General features: G+C 35.3%; 1 protein-coding gene across 1 annotated transcript in view; it reads right to left on the reverse strand.

Moving 5' to 3' along the window:
* The window catches only part of LOC132562165 (uncharacterized), a 114,924-nt gene that overhangs the window by 20,809 nt on the left and 70,778 nt on the right, over nt 1-23,337 (reverse strand). Inside the window, exons 3-15 of the mRNA XM_060226896.1 lie at nt 18,350-18,542; nt 13,472-13,626; nt 12,747-12,825; nt 12,417-12,495; nt 11,593-11,776; nt 10,390-10,712; nt 8,127-8,276; nt 7,537-7,682; nt 6,659-6,757; nt 5,590-5,741; nt 4,737-5,070; nt 4,143-4,311; nt 2,460-2,513 (exon numbers count right to left, since the gene is read on the reverse strand). Coding sequence (XP_060082879.1) covers nt 2,460-2,513; nt 4,143-4,311; nt 4,737-5,070; nt 5,590-5,741; nt 6,659-6,757; nt 7,537-7,682; nt 8,127-8,276; nt 10,390-10,712; nt 11,593-11,776; nt 12,417-12,495; nt 12,747-12,825; nt 13,472-13,626; nt 18,350-18,542 — 2,117 coding nt within the window. The remainder of the gene's footprint in view (nt 1-2,459; nt 2,514-4,142; nt 4,312-4,736; nt 5,071-5,589; nt 5,742-6,658; nt 6,758-7,536; nt 7,683-8,126; nt 8,277-10,389; nt 10,713-11,592; nt 11,777-12,416; nt 12,496-12,746; nt 12,826-13,471; nt 13,627-18,349; nt 18,543-23,337) is intronic.

The following is a 23,337-nucleotide window of genomic DNA, read 5'->3' on the forward strand; positions in this document are numbered from 1 at the left end:
AGATAAGAGGACGGAAGCAGCTTCAATTAGCCAATAGAAACGCAGATCGCATCAGCTAGAGGGACATAGTAACAACTTCATTTTTTTACAACAAAACAATCAAAATAACAGTAAAATGAAAACATCCAACATCTACTTTAATAATAGAAAAAATTCTTTCTTGTTTCTTTTGTACTTGTGTTTAAATATGAATTTACAAAAATAATTTATCTGATAATCACTTATTTAAAAATAAAAATGTTTTAAATATGATAAAAATGATGTTATCTAATCATATCCATTGTAGGAATTATTTTACCTGACACTATCACTATTTAATCTATCTATATAAACACAACTTATAACAATATTATTAAATTGTAAACATCATGAAATTTAAATAAAAAAAAAGTTAGTTAAATAAAGCAAGGCTTGAATTCATTTGGAGAAATCAGTTCAGTCAATTAATATTCTATAAAAATTACCGGAAGCCTGTTATTTGTTATTTGAATAGTTGCTTTTATGAAAAAAAAAAAAAGTGAAATTATTTTGGAAATCTAGAAGCTGTTTAAATCCAGTATTCAGCTCCTGTTTGCTAATCACGCATGGTGGTTATAAGCAGTACACTTATACATGGTATACCTAGTGTTTTGTCATTAACTGGGCGGGTCAGAATCAATATAGATTAACATTACACCACTGTATTAGTAATGTCTTGATCCAGTTTTCTCTGAAGTGATATACATCTGCTGTATATAGCCAAAATAAGCCTGTTGTGAAGTTTTTCTGCTACTGAAATTATCGTTGGTTACATAAAATTTGCATGCTGGATTAACTAGAAGCAAAAAGGTTAATAATATCAACCAGCATTTGCGTGGCCAGCATTTTCAGGAACACAGTTACCATATTTGAAATAAAAGATGGGTGGGGCTTAATTGGTGAAAAATGATATGTTTTCACCATTCAGAAGCATGACCCTCAGTTACTATAAATAACAGCCTACAGCCATTACAGAGCTGCTTTCCTTTGGCTTAATCCCAAATAAAATAACCATATAAACGTGTTTGAATCACACTGTGGAAATGTTTCGGATTTTAGAATTTGTTTGATGAAGAAGTGAATCTCTCATCCTGTATGCATCACTGCTGAAATATTATGGTTTAATCATTGATACTGATTATAAGAGAAGGAAGGCACAGAAATGTGCAGTATCATCTCTAGGGAATTTGAATTAACAACACAATTTGAAAGATTTGATTTCCTATTTTGGGTTCCATTCTAAAAATACAGGTTTTTTTCCATTCATTTGATAAACGCCCTTTTTATCTCATTTTGGGAAAAACACTGATCTACCGGGAAGGAAATTTTAAGGAGTAAACTACGTACCCTGAGTTATTAACACAGAAAACCTCAGTTTTAAAAAATAATTGTATTAGTTTTCATCAATTTAACCCCTGTTATTCATGTTTGAGTTATTCCCCTTTATTTCAGTTAATTTTTTTTATCAGGGTTTAAAATCAGCTATTTATTATTTTCCTGTCAATTTTTAATAAACACCAACATGAATATGTTACAATAACATTACAAATTGTCTCCCTTCTATGCCACTGTAAGTCTTTTGTTTTTCACACAGGATTAAGTCAGGAGTTTGCCCTTTGACCTTTTTAATTTTTGTGATGACACAGTGACATGTAAGGTCACATGAGCAGCACAACCAATGGAAAATGTACAACATTCTGCTGCTAATACAACACATGTTGAACTTTTAATAATCATTTTGACTTAAAGATTCATATGATTTATCATTTTGTGTGATACAAGAGAAAACAAAAAAGATAATAAAACAACTAAACAGACATATTAAAAAATTAAAAATAAATAACAAATGAATTAATCAATCAATAAACAGGGATAAAATCTTGACATGAAAAAAAATTAACTTAGGAGATGATATAAAAACTACAACAACTGATAAAAAGTAATTTGTCCTAGAAATTGAAATTTATCCTGAACTTTAAAAATGCTTATGCATAAAATCAAGTAAATGTTTAGTTATTACCCTCCTTAGTCGTTTTTGCTAGGAAATAGTTCTCTGACATGATCTTTTCCATCAGCATGGAGACTAAACATCAAAAATCTTGATAAAAGTAACATCTGGTGTAATGAGCTTTCAGAAAAACATTTAAAAACCCTTCAAAACTAAGATTCTGGGATTTTTCATTAAGACAAAAAGAGAGTTAATATTCCTATTTTTGTGTGATTAATTAATTCAACAGATTAGCTGGAAATAAATAACAGGACATGCTTTGTGTCCATGATAGAAGTATGTGGTGCTGTTGTAACAAGGAAACACACACATGGTGATACTGCTCAATGTGACCTGTATGACGTTTTACACTGTGACTCGTTAGTTTACAATGTTGTTTTTACCTGTATGACGTTTTACACTGTGACTCGTTAGTTAACAATGTTGTTTTTACCTGTGCCGTTGCCAGAAGCTTATATGCTCTTATAATAGGACGCTCTCTGCCCACCTGTTTTATGATGATACCAATGTTTGATACATTAACAATATCAGAAACACTGAAATCTAATATTTCAATGTTAGAGTTGCTACTATGACAATGCAAATTAAATTAATTAAGTATTAATTTTTTATTTTCCAATATGATCATGTTTCCCTCTTCTAATACTTGAAACCAATTGTCTCCCTTTTTCCAAAAAATCATGATGTTTATTCAAAACCAAATATCAGCTATCTGTTTTTAAAGTCTTCATTTTTTTGCCTTTAAAAATAAGCACATGTTATCTTCTTTTGATATTACAATATTTGTTAACTCCCTTTGTTTGATCACTTTCAGTCAATTATCTCCCTTTGTTTGATCACTTTCAGTCAATTATCTCCCTTTGTTTTATCACTTTCAGTCAATTATCTCCCTTTGTTTTATCACTTGCAGTCAATTATCTCCCTTTGTTTTATCACTTGCAGTCAATTATCTCCCTTTGTTTTATCACTTTCAGTCAATCATCTCCCTTTCACTTTCTCACTGACAATGTATTTATGAAACACAGATTTTGTTTTGCTCTTGGACATTGACTTCATCAGTGACAAAGAAAAAAAAGTGGAAAAGACCAGAGACTTGTATAACTTAATACATCCTTGAAAAGGCACAATCATGAATGCAAATATTTTTACAAATGTCCCCACCCACATCCCACACTGGTATGGTAGTCCTAATTTAAGAATATTTTAAAATATTTTAACTAGTAACAGAAAAAAATTAGTAAAAAAAGAGAAAGTTAAAAATTGACATGTGTTTATTCATATAATGTAAGTGCTCCATATATATTTGTGCATGGATATATACATAATATAATTTGATATGAACAGTGCAAGCAAAGGGAGACTACCCTAAACTGTTTGATATATATGGCTCTATGATACCAACTTACCACATGTATGTTTCTGTTACATTGGAAACATGTTGCATGCTAGGAGATAAAATTTGTCACCTATGAGAATATCTGTTGTCAATTCTTTGGGAAATGTTTTTGCAATTGTTTTCCATTTCTCCAATAAATGTTTAAACCAATTTCTCATTCAGATCAGAAAAAAGACAAATAAAGATTGATAAAATAAGTGTATTTGGATTTCTGGATCAATATAAAAACAAATTTCCCTGCAAAACAATTCTGGTGAGTTTTATATACGAGAAACAGCAAAGCCAGAGGCATCCAAACCATATAAGCGAATTGCAAAGCACAAAACAACAGGACTTTCCAAGTTATGTTTTATAGGCTGTACAAACTCATATATCTGAATGCAAAGTCTATATATGGAAAGGAAGATAGAATATATTTGTTCCCATGAAACTATGTGCTTATTTCACAAAAGACATATATATCAATATGTTTAAAAAAATCCAGAAGTGATAGCATCATATGCATCTTTGAAAATGTTTATTCATAATTTCTCATTTACCTAAGGTGTGGATACATGCAGGAAAACCCAGTTAAATTTCATATTATCAAAACAACACAATATCTACTTTATATAGGTATACAACACTAAAACACAAAACAAAATATATCACATTCCATATAGTATTGTAAAATACATCCACAACACATATATCATTCCGTTAATGACAAAGATAACTCACCGAAAGGGACTTGGATCGTTCTTCCTTCTTCTCTGAACTTCCAGAACCTCCACCTTTTCGATCATTTTGTTCTTTATCTCGCTGTTTCCTAGATTTTCGTTTCTTTTTCTTTGATTTGGAGTCCACGATTTTCATTTCGGCTTCAGATTCACTATCACTGTCACTTGAACTGATTTGATTAAGGATAAAGAAGAATTTTAAACCTTGTAAACCTCCAAACACAACTGCTTTAAATAAGGACAGATATGTTAGTAGTGGTGTCCCTCTCCACACCAATGTAAATAGTAAACTTGTTTCTTAGTTTCTTGTTGCAGAGATCTTCAAAGATTTTTACTAAGTAACTTTTCAAATTAATTCATTAGATTTATCAATACATATCTGATAAATGAATGAAACATCAGTTATAACTACGAAAAATTAAAGGCAGTCTGTTATCTTTGATCCATCTCATCTTCTGAGTTTAAATATCAAGATAATCAGTTACCTTTATATGTAAAATGGCCCTCTAAGATAATTCAAAATGGAAATAGTATGCTATCAATTTTATTTTATTTTCATGTAATATTTTGATAGAAAAAATCAATGTCTACTCACTCAGAATCTGGTATTGCTTCCCGAACATTTAATTGGGCAAGAATTTTCAGGCAACCATCCATTGTCTTCAGAGAGGCCGACTCTATCATATTGTCAACCTCCTTCCGACTGAGGTTCCCAGAATTGTGATTTTTGGAAGTGTCCTGCTGGGTTTTGCTGCCATTCACTTTTTGTTTTTTGTCTTTTTTCACTTCCTCATTTGATACAGATTTTTCTTGTCCTAGATACGAAACAATGGCTTCGCGTAAAGAGTCTGATCCCATTTCAAACTGAGGGTGGCACATTTCATGACTAGGTTCAACGCCTTGAACTATTCCAGAATCTGAAATATATCCTAACAGGATAAAACAAAGGAAAAAAAGTTTAAATCTACACCACCACCAGATCAAGTATTGTAGTCCAAAAATAGAATAGTGACCTTGACCTCTGCAAGGAAATTGAAAATTTTCAGAATTATGGTGTAGTACAAAACCATACAAAATCCTCCAAGGGTTATTATATTCATGGAGATTTCGTTTTTGCTATTTTCTAGGATGTAATAAAATGAATACCTTGCAAATAAGCTCAATACAACAAACATTGCAATATATCTTTGGTTAAAGTGCAAAAAAAATCAATCTTGATTAACAGGTTTGGGTATGTAACAATTTCTTTTGAATTAAAAATTGTGGTAAAAAATTCCCTAATGCATCAATATCAATTTTATGACAACAGAGCAAAATGTAAAGAAAAAAAGCCAAATAGAGTCTTACCAAATAAGTAAAAAGAAAATTTAGGTCACTGTGACCTGCATTTAAAATAATGATATATTTATTTATGAAAAGTCTAATGAGTTCCAGTGTTTGATTCATACCATTATCACCATTTGAGAGAACTTTCTCGCCATTGTTGACTTGCACCCCCTTCAACTGTGGTAGTCGTACAGGATTGTTGACGAGACCCTTCTGCTCAAGGACCTGATGTGTAACGAACCGTGTCAGTTCTAACACCATGTCTGTCTGCTTTCTGTTAACAGATAAAAGCATGTTTACAGTTGAATACCATAACCTAGCTCATTCTTTCTCCTGAAACTAAAACCAATCTGGGAGGAATTACAAACTAGCTATATCCCTTAGGCCTTTGGATTTATTGTTAAACTTATCATCACAGTTTGAGATATCTCTCCAAAAAATAATCAAACTTAAAAACAGGAACATCATAATGATAAAACATTTGATGATTTCGATAATAAATGAATATCAATAATTTAAGATTTTTCTATCATGAAGTAAATGGAAATGACCTTCTTTAACCCTTTCCAGCCTAAAAGGTAAGCTCATTGGCCAATACATACAAAATATATACATAGGGCCAAAGGTTAGGTATGAGGGTGAATACTTAGGTATGAGGGTGAATACTTAGGTATAAAGGTGAAAACTTTGGTATTAGGGTGAATACTTAGGTATAAAGGTGAATACTTAGGTATAAGGGTGAAATACTTAGGTATGAGGGTGAATACTTAGGTATGAGGGTGAAATACTTAGGTATGAGGGTGAATAATTAGGTATGAGGGTGAGCACTTAGGTATGAGGGTGAATACTTAGGTATGAGGGTGAAAACTTAGGTATGAGGGTGAATACTTAGGTATAAAGGTGAATACTTAGGTATGAGGTGAATACTTAGGTATGAGGGTGAATACTTAGGTATAAGGGTGAATACTTAGGTATGAGGGTGAAATACTTAGGTATGAGGGTGAAAACGTAGGTATGAGGGTGAATACTTAGGTATGAGGGTGAAAACTTAGCTATGAGGGTGAATACTAACATTTGACACAGAGGTGTTTGATATTTCTGGTGCTTTATATAAATCCTAGTAATCTCGCATATAACAAGAAAATTAACCCCAAATGTATCACACTTCATCCCCAGATGTATTATACTCACGCCTTGTTTTCCTGAGTTATATGGTATTCAAGCACCGTTTGACAAAGAACACGTCCCATCTCCAAGAAGTCCGCCACATTGAAGTGGCGTGGTTCAGACCTGTAACAGAATCAAAGTTTCCATCAAGTACATCACCAAGTTACAATAAAATTTTCTTTTTCCTACTCAACTTATACAAGGAAGAAAATTCCTGAAGACTAAATGAATACAGAAGGAACATAACATACTCCCTATCAAGAAATCCTTGACAACTTCTGAAGGTCACGGTCAAATTTGATACAAAAGTTGAAATATTAATTATACTCATCATGAAGTTCAAGAAATATCCAACGAACAAATGCAGTGGGAGGGAGGGGTAGGGGGAGTGAGGATGGGGAGGTTCAAGTTCAAAGATGGAAACCTGAATAAACAGGGGTAAGGGGAGTGTGGATGGGGAGGTTCAAGTTCAAAGATGGAAACCTGAATAAACAGGGGTAGGGGAGTGTGGATGGGGAGGTTCAAGTTCAAAGATGGAAACCTGAATAAACAGGGGTAGGGGGAGTGTGGATGGGGAGGTTCAAGTTCAAAGATGGAAACCTAAATAAACAGGGGTAGGGGGGAGTGTGGATGGGGAGGTTCAAGTTCAAAGATGGAAACCTGAATAAACAGGGGTAGGGGGAGTGTGGATGGGGAGGTTCAAGTTCAAAGATGGAAACCTGAATAAACAGGAGTAGGGGGAATGTGGATGGGGAGGTTCAAGTACAAAGATGGAAACCTGAATAAACAGGGGTAGGGGGAGTGTGGATGGGGAGGTTCAAGTTCAAAGATGGAAACCTGAATAAACAGGGGTAGGGGGAGTGTGGATGAAGAAATTATACAGATAAGAGAAGTAAACTGACTTGTTGAGGATGGTCCCACTGAAGGTGGCTTCCAGTGTGAAGCTATTAAGTATATGCATTTGCCTCCACATCACCACACGTCCCGTCGCTTCCTTACAACGCTTTATCTGGAATTTACAAGACTGGAACGAAAACTTCTCGGGAGCCTGAAAAGAAATAGGATAATCATCTTCAAATGACACAACAGTTAATATCACTGTGGTCAGTATATTTGACTTGATCTATATACTTACTTCCTCAATTCACTTTCTGACTATATATCTAACCCCAATAAACCATATCTATGATAACAACATTTCACTATTTAAACAAAAATCAAATTAAACATGTCATGACTCGTAGAGGAAAATAAGATAACTTCTGTCCATTTTGTGTGACAGTATAACTAGGATTAATACTTCACAATCTCATGTACACAAAGCGATGAACTTTTATAAACTAATTGTTCATTGAATACATAAAAGAATTTTTCATGCATGAATTCTATTCAAAAATATTTTAACTTTTCCAGTTAACATTTTCTCTACTTTGATATAAACATGACAGAGAGTGACGGTTTAAAAAGGGGTCACTGGGTATAAGGGTGTCACCTTTTGCGACATGATCCACGGAAAGAGTCGCTCCTGTAAGAATGCCTTAGCACCAGTAGTGTTGTTTTCTCCGTCCTGCGATGTGTTGTTTCCATACATAAACACGTTATGTTTCCGACTGTGTCCATGAAGGTCACAATATAATAATATCTATGGGTGAAATAAACAAAAGCCATTTCAAATTTTTGAAAAAACTTTTCCAGAACATTTTCTGCCAATGTACAAAGATTTGAATTATAAAAGACCATTCAATACAAAATTGAATATTTATTTTCTTAGATATTATAATCTTAAACATCATTAAAGTGTAAAATGCCCTGTTGGCAACTAAACACTCATTTGAAGCTTTTTCATTATCATTGACTTTCGTAAGAAGTGTTTTGAAATTTTCAAAAAACTTCAGTAGGGCTCTACAACTTATTTCACTATACTGGTTTTGTGGAAATTTTAAGTACAATTTTTACAGTTAGTGGGACTAAATGATAGGGTTTTCAGACAAAAAACATTATTATCAGGTAAATTAAATATCTGTTTCAAGTACTTTCTGCTTTTTATAATACTGGAATGTTTGCATAACCATTTTTATTAAAAACGTCAAGAAATTAAAGTAAAATAAGAGTGACCAAACACTAACACACATCATTATCATTCGCAGAGTGTAAACATTGTATTTGCATATGCAATTAATAACAAAGCAGTAGAAAGTTCATGTGATGAACAGCGAATATCGATAGACACAACGGTGACTGTCAACTAGTTTGAAGCCGACAATATTTATCAACTTTCAAAAACTGCTATAATTTTGTGATTAGTCTAACCCAAAATCAAACACAAGAATAAAAATAACAAACACTAACAATTCATTCTGTTTAAATGGCCATAATTGTGGAAAAAATCATTTGACAACAACCAAACCTTGACCTGCATAATTATCATTATACAACTACATCAGCTAAAGATGTTAAAACAGAAACAAAACTATGATGGAACTACAGACGGAAATAACACTACATGTATATGGTCCCAACCATGAAATTGATCGTACATGTTATTTCAACACTGAGTAAGCTCAAATTTGACTTCTGTCAAAATAAAAGACAAACTAAACTAGAATTGTTGCCAGGATTGCAGACTAATACCCCCATTTTGTCACCATGGCAACCAAATGGCAACCCTTTTTTTTCAGTACCATTGTATTTGTCATCCCAATACCAATTTTCTATTTCATCAGTTATCTTTATTTCAACCAATCAGAAGCCTTCAATGTGTTTTCATGGTAATACAAGTTAGAGGCTATAATTAGCTTTAGCATGTGATCAAGTTTAAATCCAATCAATAAAAAAAGTACTAACAATTAATGCATATTATATGAAAACATGTGTAAAGTGACCTGGTTACCATGGCAACCCATGTACATCTGCAAACCTACACATCCCTGTGTAGTCTCACTAAAATTGGTCCATAGCATAAGAAGGAGAAGTCTGGAAAAGATCTGTCAAATCAAGGGTCACATGTGATTACCATAGCAACCAAATGACATCGGATGTTATTGAAAGTGGTATCATTATAACTGCCTTCCCTCAATACCCTTCTACATCCATTTACAGCACAATCAGACAATATATCATTTTCTAACAATCAGAAGCCTCCATCTTGTTTCCATAGTAACGGTTCTAGAAACACCTGATATGTTATATTACAGGCATTGATAATTACATGACTTGACCAAGTTTGAATAAAGTTGATCAGAGGATTGATGTGTTATGGTCATTACATAGATACCTGTTTATAGTGACCTGGTTACCACAGCAACACAAATTACTGCTTAAAATCCCTGCATGGCACATCTACACATGATGGCCAGCATGCCTGTGTTGTTTCATTAAAAGATTAGGAGGAGTTTTCTGGACAAATTTCCTTGGCATGCATACATATGAACATTTGTACAGACAGACAGACAGACAGACAGACAGACAGACAAGCTGATTCCAGTATATCTTATTGTGGGAGGGGGAGGGGAGGATTTGATAGATTTTGTGTCTTTGATTGTTTCTAGTTTTCTAATTTCAGTGCTTCATCATATTTGATCTGAAAACATGTTTTTGTTTCACTCTATATTTTTTCATGATTTTTGAACCTCTCTGTTTAATAGTACTTTTCAAAGAACATCAGTATACATCACTAAAAGAGTTGACAACGTAGAAACCAGAAACGGACTACATGTAAGAAATCCATTGTTTTTTGGGCATTCTGATTGACTTACATTATGTCTTTCTAAGACCTTATCCATCATACTTTTCACATGCCACACAGTAGGAAAACTTTCCTTCCTAGGATGTCTGTAATTGCGATTTAAATCCCGAGCGGCGAGGGAGCACCTGTAGTTGCCTACGATAACACCGTCTGGATTCAACATTGGCACCACCTTGAAAATAAAGACATTGCGGAGCTCTTTGGCCCCAGGGTCAGGCCCTGTGATGTAGTCAAGAAGACCTTTCATCATCCAGCTTGCCTGTGATTCCCCAGGATGGACTCGGGCCGTCACAACAATCACCTGCTTCGTGTCTTGTTCTTCTTTGGAATTATCTAAAAATAAATTCCATTTTTATCAATAGGTACAGATAACGATGTGATCAAACTGATTATCTCCCCTACAACAAAATGCTTAAGTTTATGTTGCATTCGTGCTAATATCTTTGAATTTCTATGAAATTAATACATGTTTAAAACAATAAATCTGAGAATGAGTCAAACATTTTTCACAATTGCAAACCCTATAACCACATGTTTTAAACTACCATATTTTCCGGGTTATAAGCGACATTTGTATATAAGTCACAAGGCCATTTTTCAGCGATTCTTTTGATTTGAATATAAGCCGCACCCTTTCTTACAAAGTGGTAACCATTACTTATTTGCCAACCTTTATTGATATAACAGACAATGGAGGGCAATTTATCCAGACAACGGAGGGCAATTTATCAAGACTGTCAGTGAAACATTTAACACAATGAATTATACAGTTAATCAATTATTTCATTGATGCATTTCAAAACATGTGAAATAGCAAATAGTGAACTTGTTTGGCTTGGGTGCCTTCGCAGATTGTCTACGCACAAATATATGGCCTGACGTTTTGTACATTTACTAAACAATCTGATGGGCAGGTACTTGTAAAAATATGACTATTTCTGCCCGAAGAATTGGATTTTTCTAAATTATGAACATTTTGGAGGATTTTTTGTATTCTTTGAATGAAATTCAAGCCAAGCATCTGGATTCTTCCTCTAAAATAATTACATTGTTGACAACTTATTCTTAAATCTTAAAACAATCCTTTCAAAGTGATATTATCCTAACAAAATTTTCATTTCCACAGAATTGAGAGTATTTTTGTCCATTTTAACTTTTTCAAACATGCTGATTTCTATATTGACTTAGTAAACTTACTAAAGATTTTTCTTACCAAAGTTTGTGACTGTGATTAGAAAGCAGCTGTTTCCAGCCCGAGTCTCACACAAGACTTCCCTTCGAATCCATTGACGACGTTCGGGTGAGTTGAGTAAGGCGTCCAGGTCTTCCTTGAGGTCAGTAAACGTGTATGGGTAACAATGTGCTAGGTAATAAGTGTCCTCCTCATTGGGAAAACTCTACAAACAGTGTTAACAATTTTATTTTAGTCAAATTCCTTTCAACATTTCCTTTGAAAAAAATCACTGTCCAATATTTGATAACTCTGTCATACCTAGTCATATTTCATCTTATTTTGCATCATTAAACTGATGTTACTTTTTTCATATAAACTTATTCAAAGCAAAGATTGTCAGATTTTACATGTTAATGTAAGAAAAACCAAACTGGTTATATATCTGTATATTATAAAAGTTGTCTGCCATTAATTATGATTCTATTGTGTGAATCATGGCATTCTTAGAGTTGTCTGCCCTTGTTCAGATGTGCCTCCAAATGCATAAATGGAGAACCACTGATACAATTTAACTGTTAAGTGGATTGTCTGCCCTTAATTAGAACTCTTCCATATGTTCTACATGTTTTTTTTAACTTTGTATGTTGTTTGCCTATAAATGAAAATCTATTTAAGTTACATTAATTTTTAATGTGTGTATGCCATGGATTTGAACTATTATGAAGGCTTGGAAGGAAACAAATTCAACATCAGAACAAGCTTCACTCTTTCCAATCATTAGTGTGAGAGTTGTCTACCCCTTTTTCTAAATATTTTGTCATTATAGTACTTTTGATACCAATTACGTGCTCTTTTTCACTTACCATCTGCCATTCAAGTTCATAGTATGGAATTCCTCGCATAAGCAGTGGGCAGTGAAGATGCATGATATTGCGTGAATAACTGAAATAAAAAACACAAGTACATACATACAATTTTAATTTGAAAATGTTATTTGAATACCTTATAATCAAGAAGTCTTATTTTTTTAATTTCAAAGAAGAATGAATATTGCATTCTATGTCATTAAAAAAATCAACTAGAACATAAAATTCAAAATTTTATTATTTTTCAAATTGTAGTATAATTGGTTAATAACAATTTTATAAGACAAATTACAACTTTGAAACTTAAACAACTATTTGAATTTTTACCTTATATGGTGACCAGCTCGAATCCAGCCAATCTGTTTTGTTTTAGCATTTTTTTCAGAGTAACACAAAGGTCGCATGCCTGAAACAGAAAAAATTCTTTTTAAACAAAGAGAGATTTTTCAGTGAGTTTAGGTCAGTAAGCACTTAGCCCAAACTATATGCACTTTACAATGTAAATGTTTTGATAAAACACTTGACATAACTTTTCTTTTTATTGAAGCAGGAAGTAATGCAGCTGACATCCTATAACTGTTCTTTACAAATCACATACAAACAAAAACAACAAGAAAGTGTATATATGATATCTAATTCTCCGCTACATTGATGGAAACGAAACTCAACAGAAATTCTATTTTTGTTATGTTGTATGGAAATACTCTTCATATACGTCAAAATTTATAATTTGATATCTAAAATACAATTTCTTATAACAAACAAAATCAGTGAGGGTGAATTATAGGTCACAGTGACCTATATATGGTACAACTATTCACTGTATTGTTTATCGAGACATCTTCACCAATATGTTTTGGTGATGGTTGGACTAACAAATTAAATCATGTAATTAAGCTTAAAGGCACTAGTAATAAGCCAATGCCTGGTAATAAGCCCACCTCTTACTCTTATTTATAGGCATTACTAGAAAATTCTTTACTTTGCTGCTCTGCTGTCTCCCTGGGTTGGATAAATATGGTATGTCCTTTATTTTAGTCTCTGAAACTCACCATAGTTATACAGGCTGTCCCTCTTCAACAAGTTAACGATACGGAATTTATAGACAATTCCAGGGACTGCATTTTGTACCCGGAAGTAGTACCACTGTGTGTGACGATTTGTGTGGAGGTCGGTTTTCAGCACCAACTCGTATTCAAACTGACCTCTGTAACCGGAACAACAGGATATAGATGAAGTTCGTGTATGATTTTTATAAAATAATAATGATATCATAAAAAACTCTGATTTACTTGATTCTTCAAAACAAACCTCCAACGGTATAAAATTTATTAATGAGTAGCAATTTCTGTTCAGGTTTTCAGTAATAATTTTGTCTTCACCAACATTTTCATACAATTTGTCAAGTCATACCAGAGCCAAATTTTCATTTAATATATCAATTTGTTTTGCTGTGTGACTGATGTTCATTTACTGACATGCACTAAGTCAGAAATATTGTTAGAGATCAGAAATTTGAAATTAGAAATTGATTGAAGAGTATTCCTTGTCATGACATATACAATAATTTGTGTTTGGTTGTAAATCATAACTGACAGGATATTCAACAACTCCTGGCAATCAATTATTAATCACTCAAAAGATTCTTCAATAACTTATCCTATCAGAGATAAAATTAGGTTAACAAACAAATCATATCTAGTATAAAAGCTTGAAAAATGATACAGTTTCAGATTTAATCTCCATGGACTTTCAGCACAGTATACTATTGATATGGGCCTTGTGTGTTGATACTTTACTACACAATGATAGTATACTATTGATATGGGCCTTGTGTGTTGATGCTTTACTACACAATGATAGTATACTATTGATATGGGCCTTGTGTGTTGATACTTTACTACACAATGATAGTATACTATTGATATGGGCCTTGTGTGTTGATACTTTACTACACAATGATAGTATACTATTGATATGGGCCTTGTGTATTGATACTTTACTATACAATGATAGTATACTATTGATATGGGCCTTGTGTGTTGATACTTTACTACACAATGATAGTATACTATTGATATGGGCCTTGTGTGTTGATACTGTACTACACAATGATAGTATACTATTGATATGGGCCTTGTGTGTTGATACTTTACTACACAATGATAGTATACTATTGATATGGGCCTTGTGTGTTGATACTTTACTACACAATGATAGTATACTATTGATATGGGCCTTGTGTGTTGATACTTTACTACACAATGATAGTATACTATTGATATGGGCCTTGTGTGTTGATACTTTACTACACAATGATAGTATACTATTGATATGGGCCTTGTGTGTTGATACTTTACTACATAATGATAGTATACTATTGATATGGGCCTTGTGTGTTGATACTTTACTACACAATGATAGTATACTATTGATATGGGCCTTGTGTGTTGATACTTTACTACACAATGATAGTATACTATTGATATGGGCCTTGTGTGTTGATACTTTACTACACAATGATAGTATACTATTGATATGGGCCTTGTGTGTTGATACTTTACTACACAATGATAGTATACTATTGATATGGGCCTTGTGTGTTGATACTTTACTACACAATGATAGTATACTATTGATATGGGCCTTGTGTGTTGATACTTTACTACACAATGATAGTATACTATTGATATGGGCCTTGTGTGTTGATACTTTACTACACAATGATAGTATACTATTGATATGGGCCTTGTGTGTTGATACTTTACTACACAATGATAGTATACTATTGATATGGGCCTTGTGTGTTGATACTTTACTACACAATGATAGTATACTATTGATATGGGCCTTGTGTGTTGATACTTTACTACACAATGATAGTATACTATTGATATGGGCCTTGTGTGTTGATACTTTACTACACAATGATAGTATACTATTGATATGGGCCTTGTGTGTTGATACTTTACTACACAATGATAGTATACTATTGATATGGGCCTTGTGTGTTGATACTTTACTACACAATGATAGTATACTATTGATATGGGCCTTGTGTGTTGATACTTTACTACACAATGATAGTATACTATTGATATGGGCCTTGTGTGTTGATACTTTACTACACAATGATAGTATACTATTGATATGGGCCTTGTGTGTTGATACTTTACTACACAATGATAGTATACTATTGATATGGGCCTTGTGTGTTGATACTTTACTACACAATGATAGTATACTATTGATATGGGCCTTGTGTGTTGATACTTTACTACACAATGATAGTATACTATTGATATGGGCCTTGTGTGTTGATACTTTACTACACAATGACAGTATACTATTGATATGGGCCTTGTGTGTTGATACTTTACTACACAATGACAGTATACTATTGATATGGACCTTGTGTGTTGATACTTTACTACACAATGATAGTATACTATTGATATGGGCCTTGTGTGTTGATACTTTACTACACAATGATAGTATACTATTGATATGGGCCTTGTGTGTTAATACTAATCACAACATAGTATACTATTGACACCTTGTGATGTCCCCTGATACTTTACTACACAACATTGATCTAATATGGGCCCTGTGTCTGATACCTCACAGTGATTATCTCCCCTGATCCTACCTCACATTGATCAATTCCCCTGATCTGACCTCACATTGATCAATTCCCCTGATCTGACCTTATATTGATCAATTCCCCTGATCTGACCTCACAGTGACTATCTCCCCTGATCCTACCTCACATTGATCAATTCCCCTGATCTTACCTCACAGTGATTATCTCCCCTGATCCTACCTCACAATGATTATCTCCCCTAATCTGACCTCACATTGATCAATTCTGCTGATCTGACCTCACAGTGACTATCTCCCCTGATCCTACCTCACATTGATCAACTCCCCTGTTCTTACCTCACATTGATCAACTCCTCTGATCTGACCTCACAGTGATTATCTCCCCTGATCTTACCTCACATTGATCAACTCCTCTGATCTGACCTCGCATTGATCAACTCCCCTGATCTTACCTCACATTGATCAACTCCCCTGATCTTACCTCACCTCACATTGATCAACTCCTCTGATCTGACCTCACATTGATCAATTCCCCTGTTCTTACCTCACAGTGACTATCTCCCCTGATCTTACCTCATCTTGATCAATTCCCCTGATCTGACCTCACAGTGATCAATTCCCCTGATCTTACCTCACAGTGATTATCTCCCCTGTTCTTACCTCACAGTGATCAACTCCCCTGATCTAAACTCACAATGATCTTATCTAAGTGAATAACTCCCTGATCGTATTTAAGTGATTAACTTTCCTGATCTTACCTCACATCGATCAATTCCCCTGATCTGACCTCACAGTGACTATCTCCCCTGATCCTACCTCACATTGATCAATTCCCCTGATCTGACCTCACATTGATCAATTCCCCTGATCTGACCTTATATTGATAAATTCCCCTGATCTGACCTCACATTGATCAATTCCCCTGATCTGACCTCACAGTGATTATCTAAGTGAATCTCCCTGATCGTACCTTACAGTGATTAACTCCCCTGATCTACCTCACAATGATCAATTCTTGATCCTACCTCACATTGATTAATTCCCCAGATCTGACCTCATATTGATCAACTCCCCTGATCTGACCTCACATTGATCAACTCCCCTGATCTTACCTCACATTGATCAATTCCCCCGATCTGACCTCACAGTGATTATCTCCCCTGATCTTACCTCACAGTGATTATCTCCCCTGTTCTTACCTCACAGTGATCAACTCCCCTGATCTAAACTCACAATGATCTTATCTAAGTGAATAACTCCCTGATCGTATTTAAGTGATTAACTTTCCTGATCTTACCTCACCTCGATCAATTCCCCTGATCTGACCTCACATTGATCAATTCCCCTGATCTGACCTCACAGTGATTATCTCCCCTGATCTTACCTCACAGTGATTATCTCCCCTGATATTACCTCACAGTGATTATCTCCCCTGTTCTTACCTCACAGTGATCAACTCCCCTGATCTATTTAAGTGATTAAATGATCTGACCTCACAGTGATTATCTCCCCTGATCTTACCTCGCAGTGATCAACTCCCCTGATCTTACCTCACATTGATCAATTCCCCTGATCTGACCTCACAGTGACTATCTCCCCTGATCCTACCTCACATTGATCAATTCCCCAGATCTGACCTCACATTGATCAACTCCCCTGATCTGACCTCACATTGATCAACTCCCCTGATCTTACCTCACATTGATCAACTCCCCTGATCTTACCTCATATTGATCAATTCCCCTGATCTTACCTCACAATAATTAACTCCCCTAATCCTATCTAAGTGATTAACTCCCCTGATCTTACCTCACAATAATTAACTCCCCTGATCCTATCTAAGTGATTAACTTCCCTGACCTTACCTCATATTGATCAATTCCCCTGATCTTACCTCACAATAATTAGCTCCCCTAATCCTATCTAAGTGATTAACTCCCCTGATCTTACCTCACAATAATTAACTCCCCTGATCCTATCTAAGTGATTAACTTCCCTGATCTTACCTCATATTGATTAACTCCCCTGATCTTACCTCACAATGAATAACTCCCTGACCTTATCTAAGTGATTAACTTCCCTGATCTTACCTCATATTGATCAATTCCCCTGATCTTACCTCACAATAATTAACTCCCCTAATCCTATCTAAGTGATTAACTCCCCTGATCTTACCTCACAATAATTAACTCCCCTGATCCTATCTAAGTGATTAACTCCTCTGATCTCACTTCACAGTAATAAACTACCCTGATCTTACCTGATGATCTGAACAGACAACGAAACATTTTAACTATTTACATCATTTATGCAAAACAGATACATACACTCTCCTGGCTTGGCGTAGGTTTCCACTCTCAAACCGTGACTCAAACAAGAGATTGGGGCAACATCCTTCTGGCACAGGCTGTGGTATCCGGTCACGACTACTTCTTTCCGAGTCGTATACAATCAACACTCCCCGCCATTTCCCAGAATACTGAGAACTCTGATTGTCAAATGTCACTGGAAACTGTAAATCTACAACAAAACAATTAAAAAAGAACGCTTTAAAACTAAAAATGAAAACACTAAATAAAGAAGATTCTGGGGCAGATAATCAAGTGGAAACCTGTGGAATAAAAACTTCAAAATCACTGAAAAAAATCATAGATATATTTGGTCATATCTAATATTTGTTTGAGTGCAAGGGCAGATAACTTTCATATCCGGTAACAAACCCCTGATCAGTAATCAGCCATTCACATGTACTGCAGTATCAGTAGGAAAATAAAGGAAACCTACATCACATTGTCCTGTAATAAGACCACCCTCTCTATTTTTGAGTCAATGGGTACAAGTTTGCCCCTTGGTATATTGCAGTACAACCATAGCCAGCGTAAACATTATAAACAGTGTGAAGGGATTATTTAAAAATTCCAAAATCCCTTATACTAATTATATTGTATCATACAAACTGAACAGACTATTGAGGCATTCCTTCTGATTGAACAATGCCAAAGAGGATTGAAAACATAGCACTTCTTTCCCAAGTTGAAGGTAAAGAAGACTGGACATCCCTTCAAAGATTTAAGCTAAATTTATTTCTTCAATCAAGTTACACAACCACTAATTGTTTCATCATGAAAGGAAAAACAACAGCTAGTTGTCTGAAACAGATCTCATTCATGATACAATGCAGCTATTATTTAAAGAATATATTTCAGACAATGAAATGAACACCAGCCTGAAATCGATATGTTATTGATTGAGCATTTTCAACAGTGGTAATTTCCTGTCCATTATACACTGACACCTCTATAAACACTTAACCTCCTATATTAATGACAGATTGTCAACATCACACCTGACAGGTATGCTATGTGAACTGATATGAGATTACAGGTACATAAAATTTAATTAATATCATAAACCAGTAACATTATCACTTAGCTAACAAAAATTCACCAAGTACAGAATTAAATTTTCTTTTTCTTATACCAGATCAAATTTCAAATACATGTTCAGAAATCAATTTCAGATGTAAACAAAAACTTTCACTTTGAAAACTTTGAGCATTTCTGCATAAAGTTTTTGAGAAAAGTTGTCCAGAAAAATATTTGAAATATTTGCAAAACCTGATACACAGTGTTATATTGAACCTACAAAAAGCAATACCCTACATCTCAGTATCATATTTCAGTGGGAAATTATCAGTAAAATTATAATTTCTTATTTGGCAATATTCTTCCATACCTAAAATTTACAGTATGTTGATCAGTACTTCTGTAATATATCTACACTTTTACATCTAATTAGTTGTCATGACGACTTCTCCTGAGGCTATATATATAAACTGAAACTGCTTATTCAAATGGCTTTTTGTTTCACAAATTTTTAATCCTAAAATATGCTTATCTGCAGTGTCATACCATCCCAGTTTATGTAGAAAGTTGGGGGAAGGGGTTACAATGGTGAAAGTGATCAGTTCACCTTGACCAGGTCCATCTGCATTGACAAAATGATTTTGATGTCAAAATCTCTACCTGTTAGTTAAAAAGGAAGACATTTACAATTAAACTTGGCATTTCTGAAATGAAAATAAAGGGGAAAAAAGTCAATTAATTATTAAACTAGAAAGCTGTAACTCTGAAAACAACCAACACGGTTAATTTACCACAACTTTCCTCATCTACATTTTTGGTGATCCAGATTTATGAATTTGAATGACTTATCTGTTGATAAAGACTTCTCAATACCTATCGTAGAATTCTTACCATTATGTTATGGAGAGGAAATTCTATTACTTCTGATGTTTTACATTCTACATCTCGTAGTGAAGGGTTCCTGGTGATGTAAACAGTACAACTTACCCTGACATATCACTGTGTGAAGGGTTCCTGGTGATGTAAACAGTACAACTTACCCTGACATATCACTGTGTGAAGGGTTCCTGGTGATGTAAACAGTACAACTTACCCTGACATATCACTGTGTGAAGGGTTCCTGGTGATGTAGACAGTACAACTTACCCTGTGTGAAGGGTTCCTGGTGATGTAAACAGTACAACTTACCCTGACATATCACTGTGTGAAGGGTTCTTGGTGATGTAAACAGTACAACTTACCCTGACATATCACTGTGTGAAGGGTTCTTGGTGATGTAAACAGTACAACTTACCCTGTGTATGTCTCCTGGTGATGTAGACAGTACAACTTACCCTGTGTATGTCTCCTGGTGATGTAGACAGTACAACTTACCCTGTGTATGTCTCCTGGTGATGTAGACAGTACAACTTACCCTGACATATCACACTGTGAAGGGTTCTTGGTGATGTAAACAGTACAACTTACCCTGTGTATGTCTCCTGGTGATGTAGACAGTACAACTTACCCTGTGTATGTGTCCTTGTGATGTAGACAGTACAACTTACCCTGTGTATGTCTCCTGGTGATGTAGACAGTACAACTTACCCTGTGTATGTCTCCTGGTGATGTAGACAGTACAACTTACCCTGTGTATGTCTCCTGGTGATGTAGACAGTACAACTTACCCTGACCTATTACTGTGTGAAGGGTTCCTGGTGATGTAGACAGTACAACTTACCCTGACCTATTACTGTGTGAAGGGTTCCTGGTGATGTAGACAGTACAACTTACCCTGACCTATTACTGTGTGAAGGGTTCCTGGTGATGTATACAGTACAACTTACCCTGACCTATTACTGTGTGAAGGGTTCCTGGTGATGTAGACAGTACAACTTACCCTGACCTATTACTGTGTGAAGGGTTCCTGGTGATGTAGACAGTACAACTTACCCTGACCTATTACTGTGTGAAGGGTTCCTGGTGATGTAGACAGTACAACTTACCCTGACCTATTACTGTGTGAAGGGTTCCTGGTGATGTAGACAGTACAACTTACCCTGACCTATTACTGTGTGAAGGGTTCCTGGTGATGTAGACAGTACAACTTACCCTGACATATCACTGTGTGAAGGGTTCCTGGTGATGTAGACAGTACAACTTACCCTGACCTATTACTGTGTGAAGGGTTCCTGGTGATGTAGACAGTACAACTTACCCTGACATATCACTGTGTGAAGGGTTCCTGGTGATGTAAACAGTACAACTTACCCTGTGTATGTCTCCTGGTGATGTAGACAGTACAACTTACCCTGTGTATGTCTCCTGGTGATGTAGACAGTACAACTTACCCTGACATATCACTGTGTGAAGGGTTCTTGGTGATGTAAACAGTACAACTTACCCTGACATATCACTGTGTAAACTGGTCAGGTAGACAGTACAACTTACCCTGTGTATGTCTCCTGGTGATGTAGACAGTACAACTTACCCTGACATATCACTGTGTGAAGGGTTCTTGGTGATGTAAACAGTACAACTTACCCTGTGTATGTCTCCTGGTGATGTAGACAGTACAACTTACCCTGACATATCACTGTGTGAAGGGTTCTTGGTGATGTAAACAGTACAACTTACCCTGTGTATGTCTCCTGGTGATGTAGACAGTACAACTTACCCTGACATATCACTGTGTGAAGGGTTCTTGGTGATGTAAACAGTACAACTTACCCTGTGTATGTCTCCTGGTGATGTAGACAGTACAACTTACCCTGACATATCACTGTGTGAAGGGTTCTTGGTGATGTAAACAGTACAACTTACCCTGTGTATGTCTCCTGGTGATGTAGACAGTACAACTTACCCTGACATATCACTGTGTGAAGGGTTCTTGGTGATGTAAACAGTACAACTTACCCTGTGTATGTCTCCTGGTGATGTAGACAGTACAACTTACCCTGACATATCACTGTGTGAAGGGTTCTTGGTGATGTAAACAGTACAACTTACCCTGTGTATGTCTCCTGGTGATGTAGACAGTACAACTTACCCTGACATATCACTGTGTGAAGGGTTCTTGGTGATGTAAACAGTACAACTTACCCTGTGTATGTCTCCTGGTGATGTAGACAGTACAACTTACCCTGACATATCACTGTGTGAAGGGTTCTTGGTGATGTAAACAGTACAACTTACCCTGTGTATGTCTCCTGGTGATGTAGACAGTACAACTTACCCTGTGTATGTCTCCTGGTGATGTAGACAGTACAACTTACCCTGTGTATGTCTCCTGGTGATGTAGACAGTACAACTTAACCTGTGTATGTCTCCTGGTGATGTAGACAGTACAACTTACCCTGTGTATGTCTCCTGGTGATGTAGACAGTACAACTTACCCTGTGTATGTCTCCTGGTGATGTAGACAGTACAACTTACCCTGTGTATGTCTCCTGGTGATGTAGACAGTACAACTTACCCTGTGTATGTCTCCTGGTGATGTAGACAGTACAACTTACCCTGTGTATGTCTCCTGGTGATGTAGACAGTACAACTTACCCTGTGTATGTCTCCTGGCGAGAGGTTCTTTAAACTTTGGAGATGTCTTTAGATGTTTTGGCGTTTCTAACACTTCACTATCATAGAATTTCGGCCAATAAGGTCCATAAGGCCAGAACTTAATATCCGGTGGTCGAGTTTTGTAACGCGAGATGAACTCCTCAAGTTGTTCTGAGTAATTCCAGTAACTTGTTTTTAACAGTTTGTTTTGAGCTTGGATTGTATCCAAACTCCTCTTAGACAGATTCACCATCATACTGTCGGTCATAATTTGTCCAGTTCACACAAAAAATGACCAATCATATTGTATTTGCCAGAAATAAGCATCCAAAAATATTATGCACAAACATCTTCCTAGAAATTCTATTACATCATGAAATATCACTTATTGAATTTCCTCTGTCATGGAAGGTTTC

Source organism: Ylistrum balloti, unplaced genomic scaffold (assembly GCF_031769215.1).
Source record: "Ylistrum balloti isolate Yb309-2 unplaced genomic scaffold, AGI_CSIRO_Ybal_v1 Utg371358, whole genome shotgun sequence".
Classification (NCBI taxonomy): domain Eukaryota; kingdom Metazoa; phylum Mollusca; class Bivalvia; order Pectinida; family Pectinidae; genus Ylistrum; species Ylistrum balloti.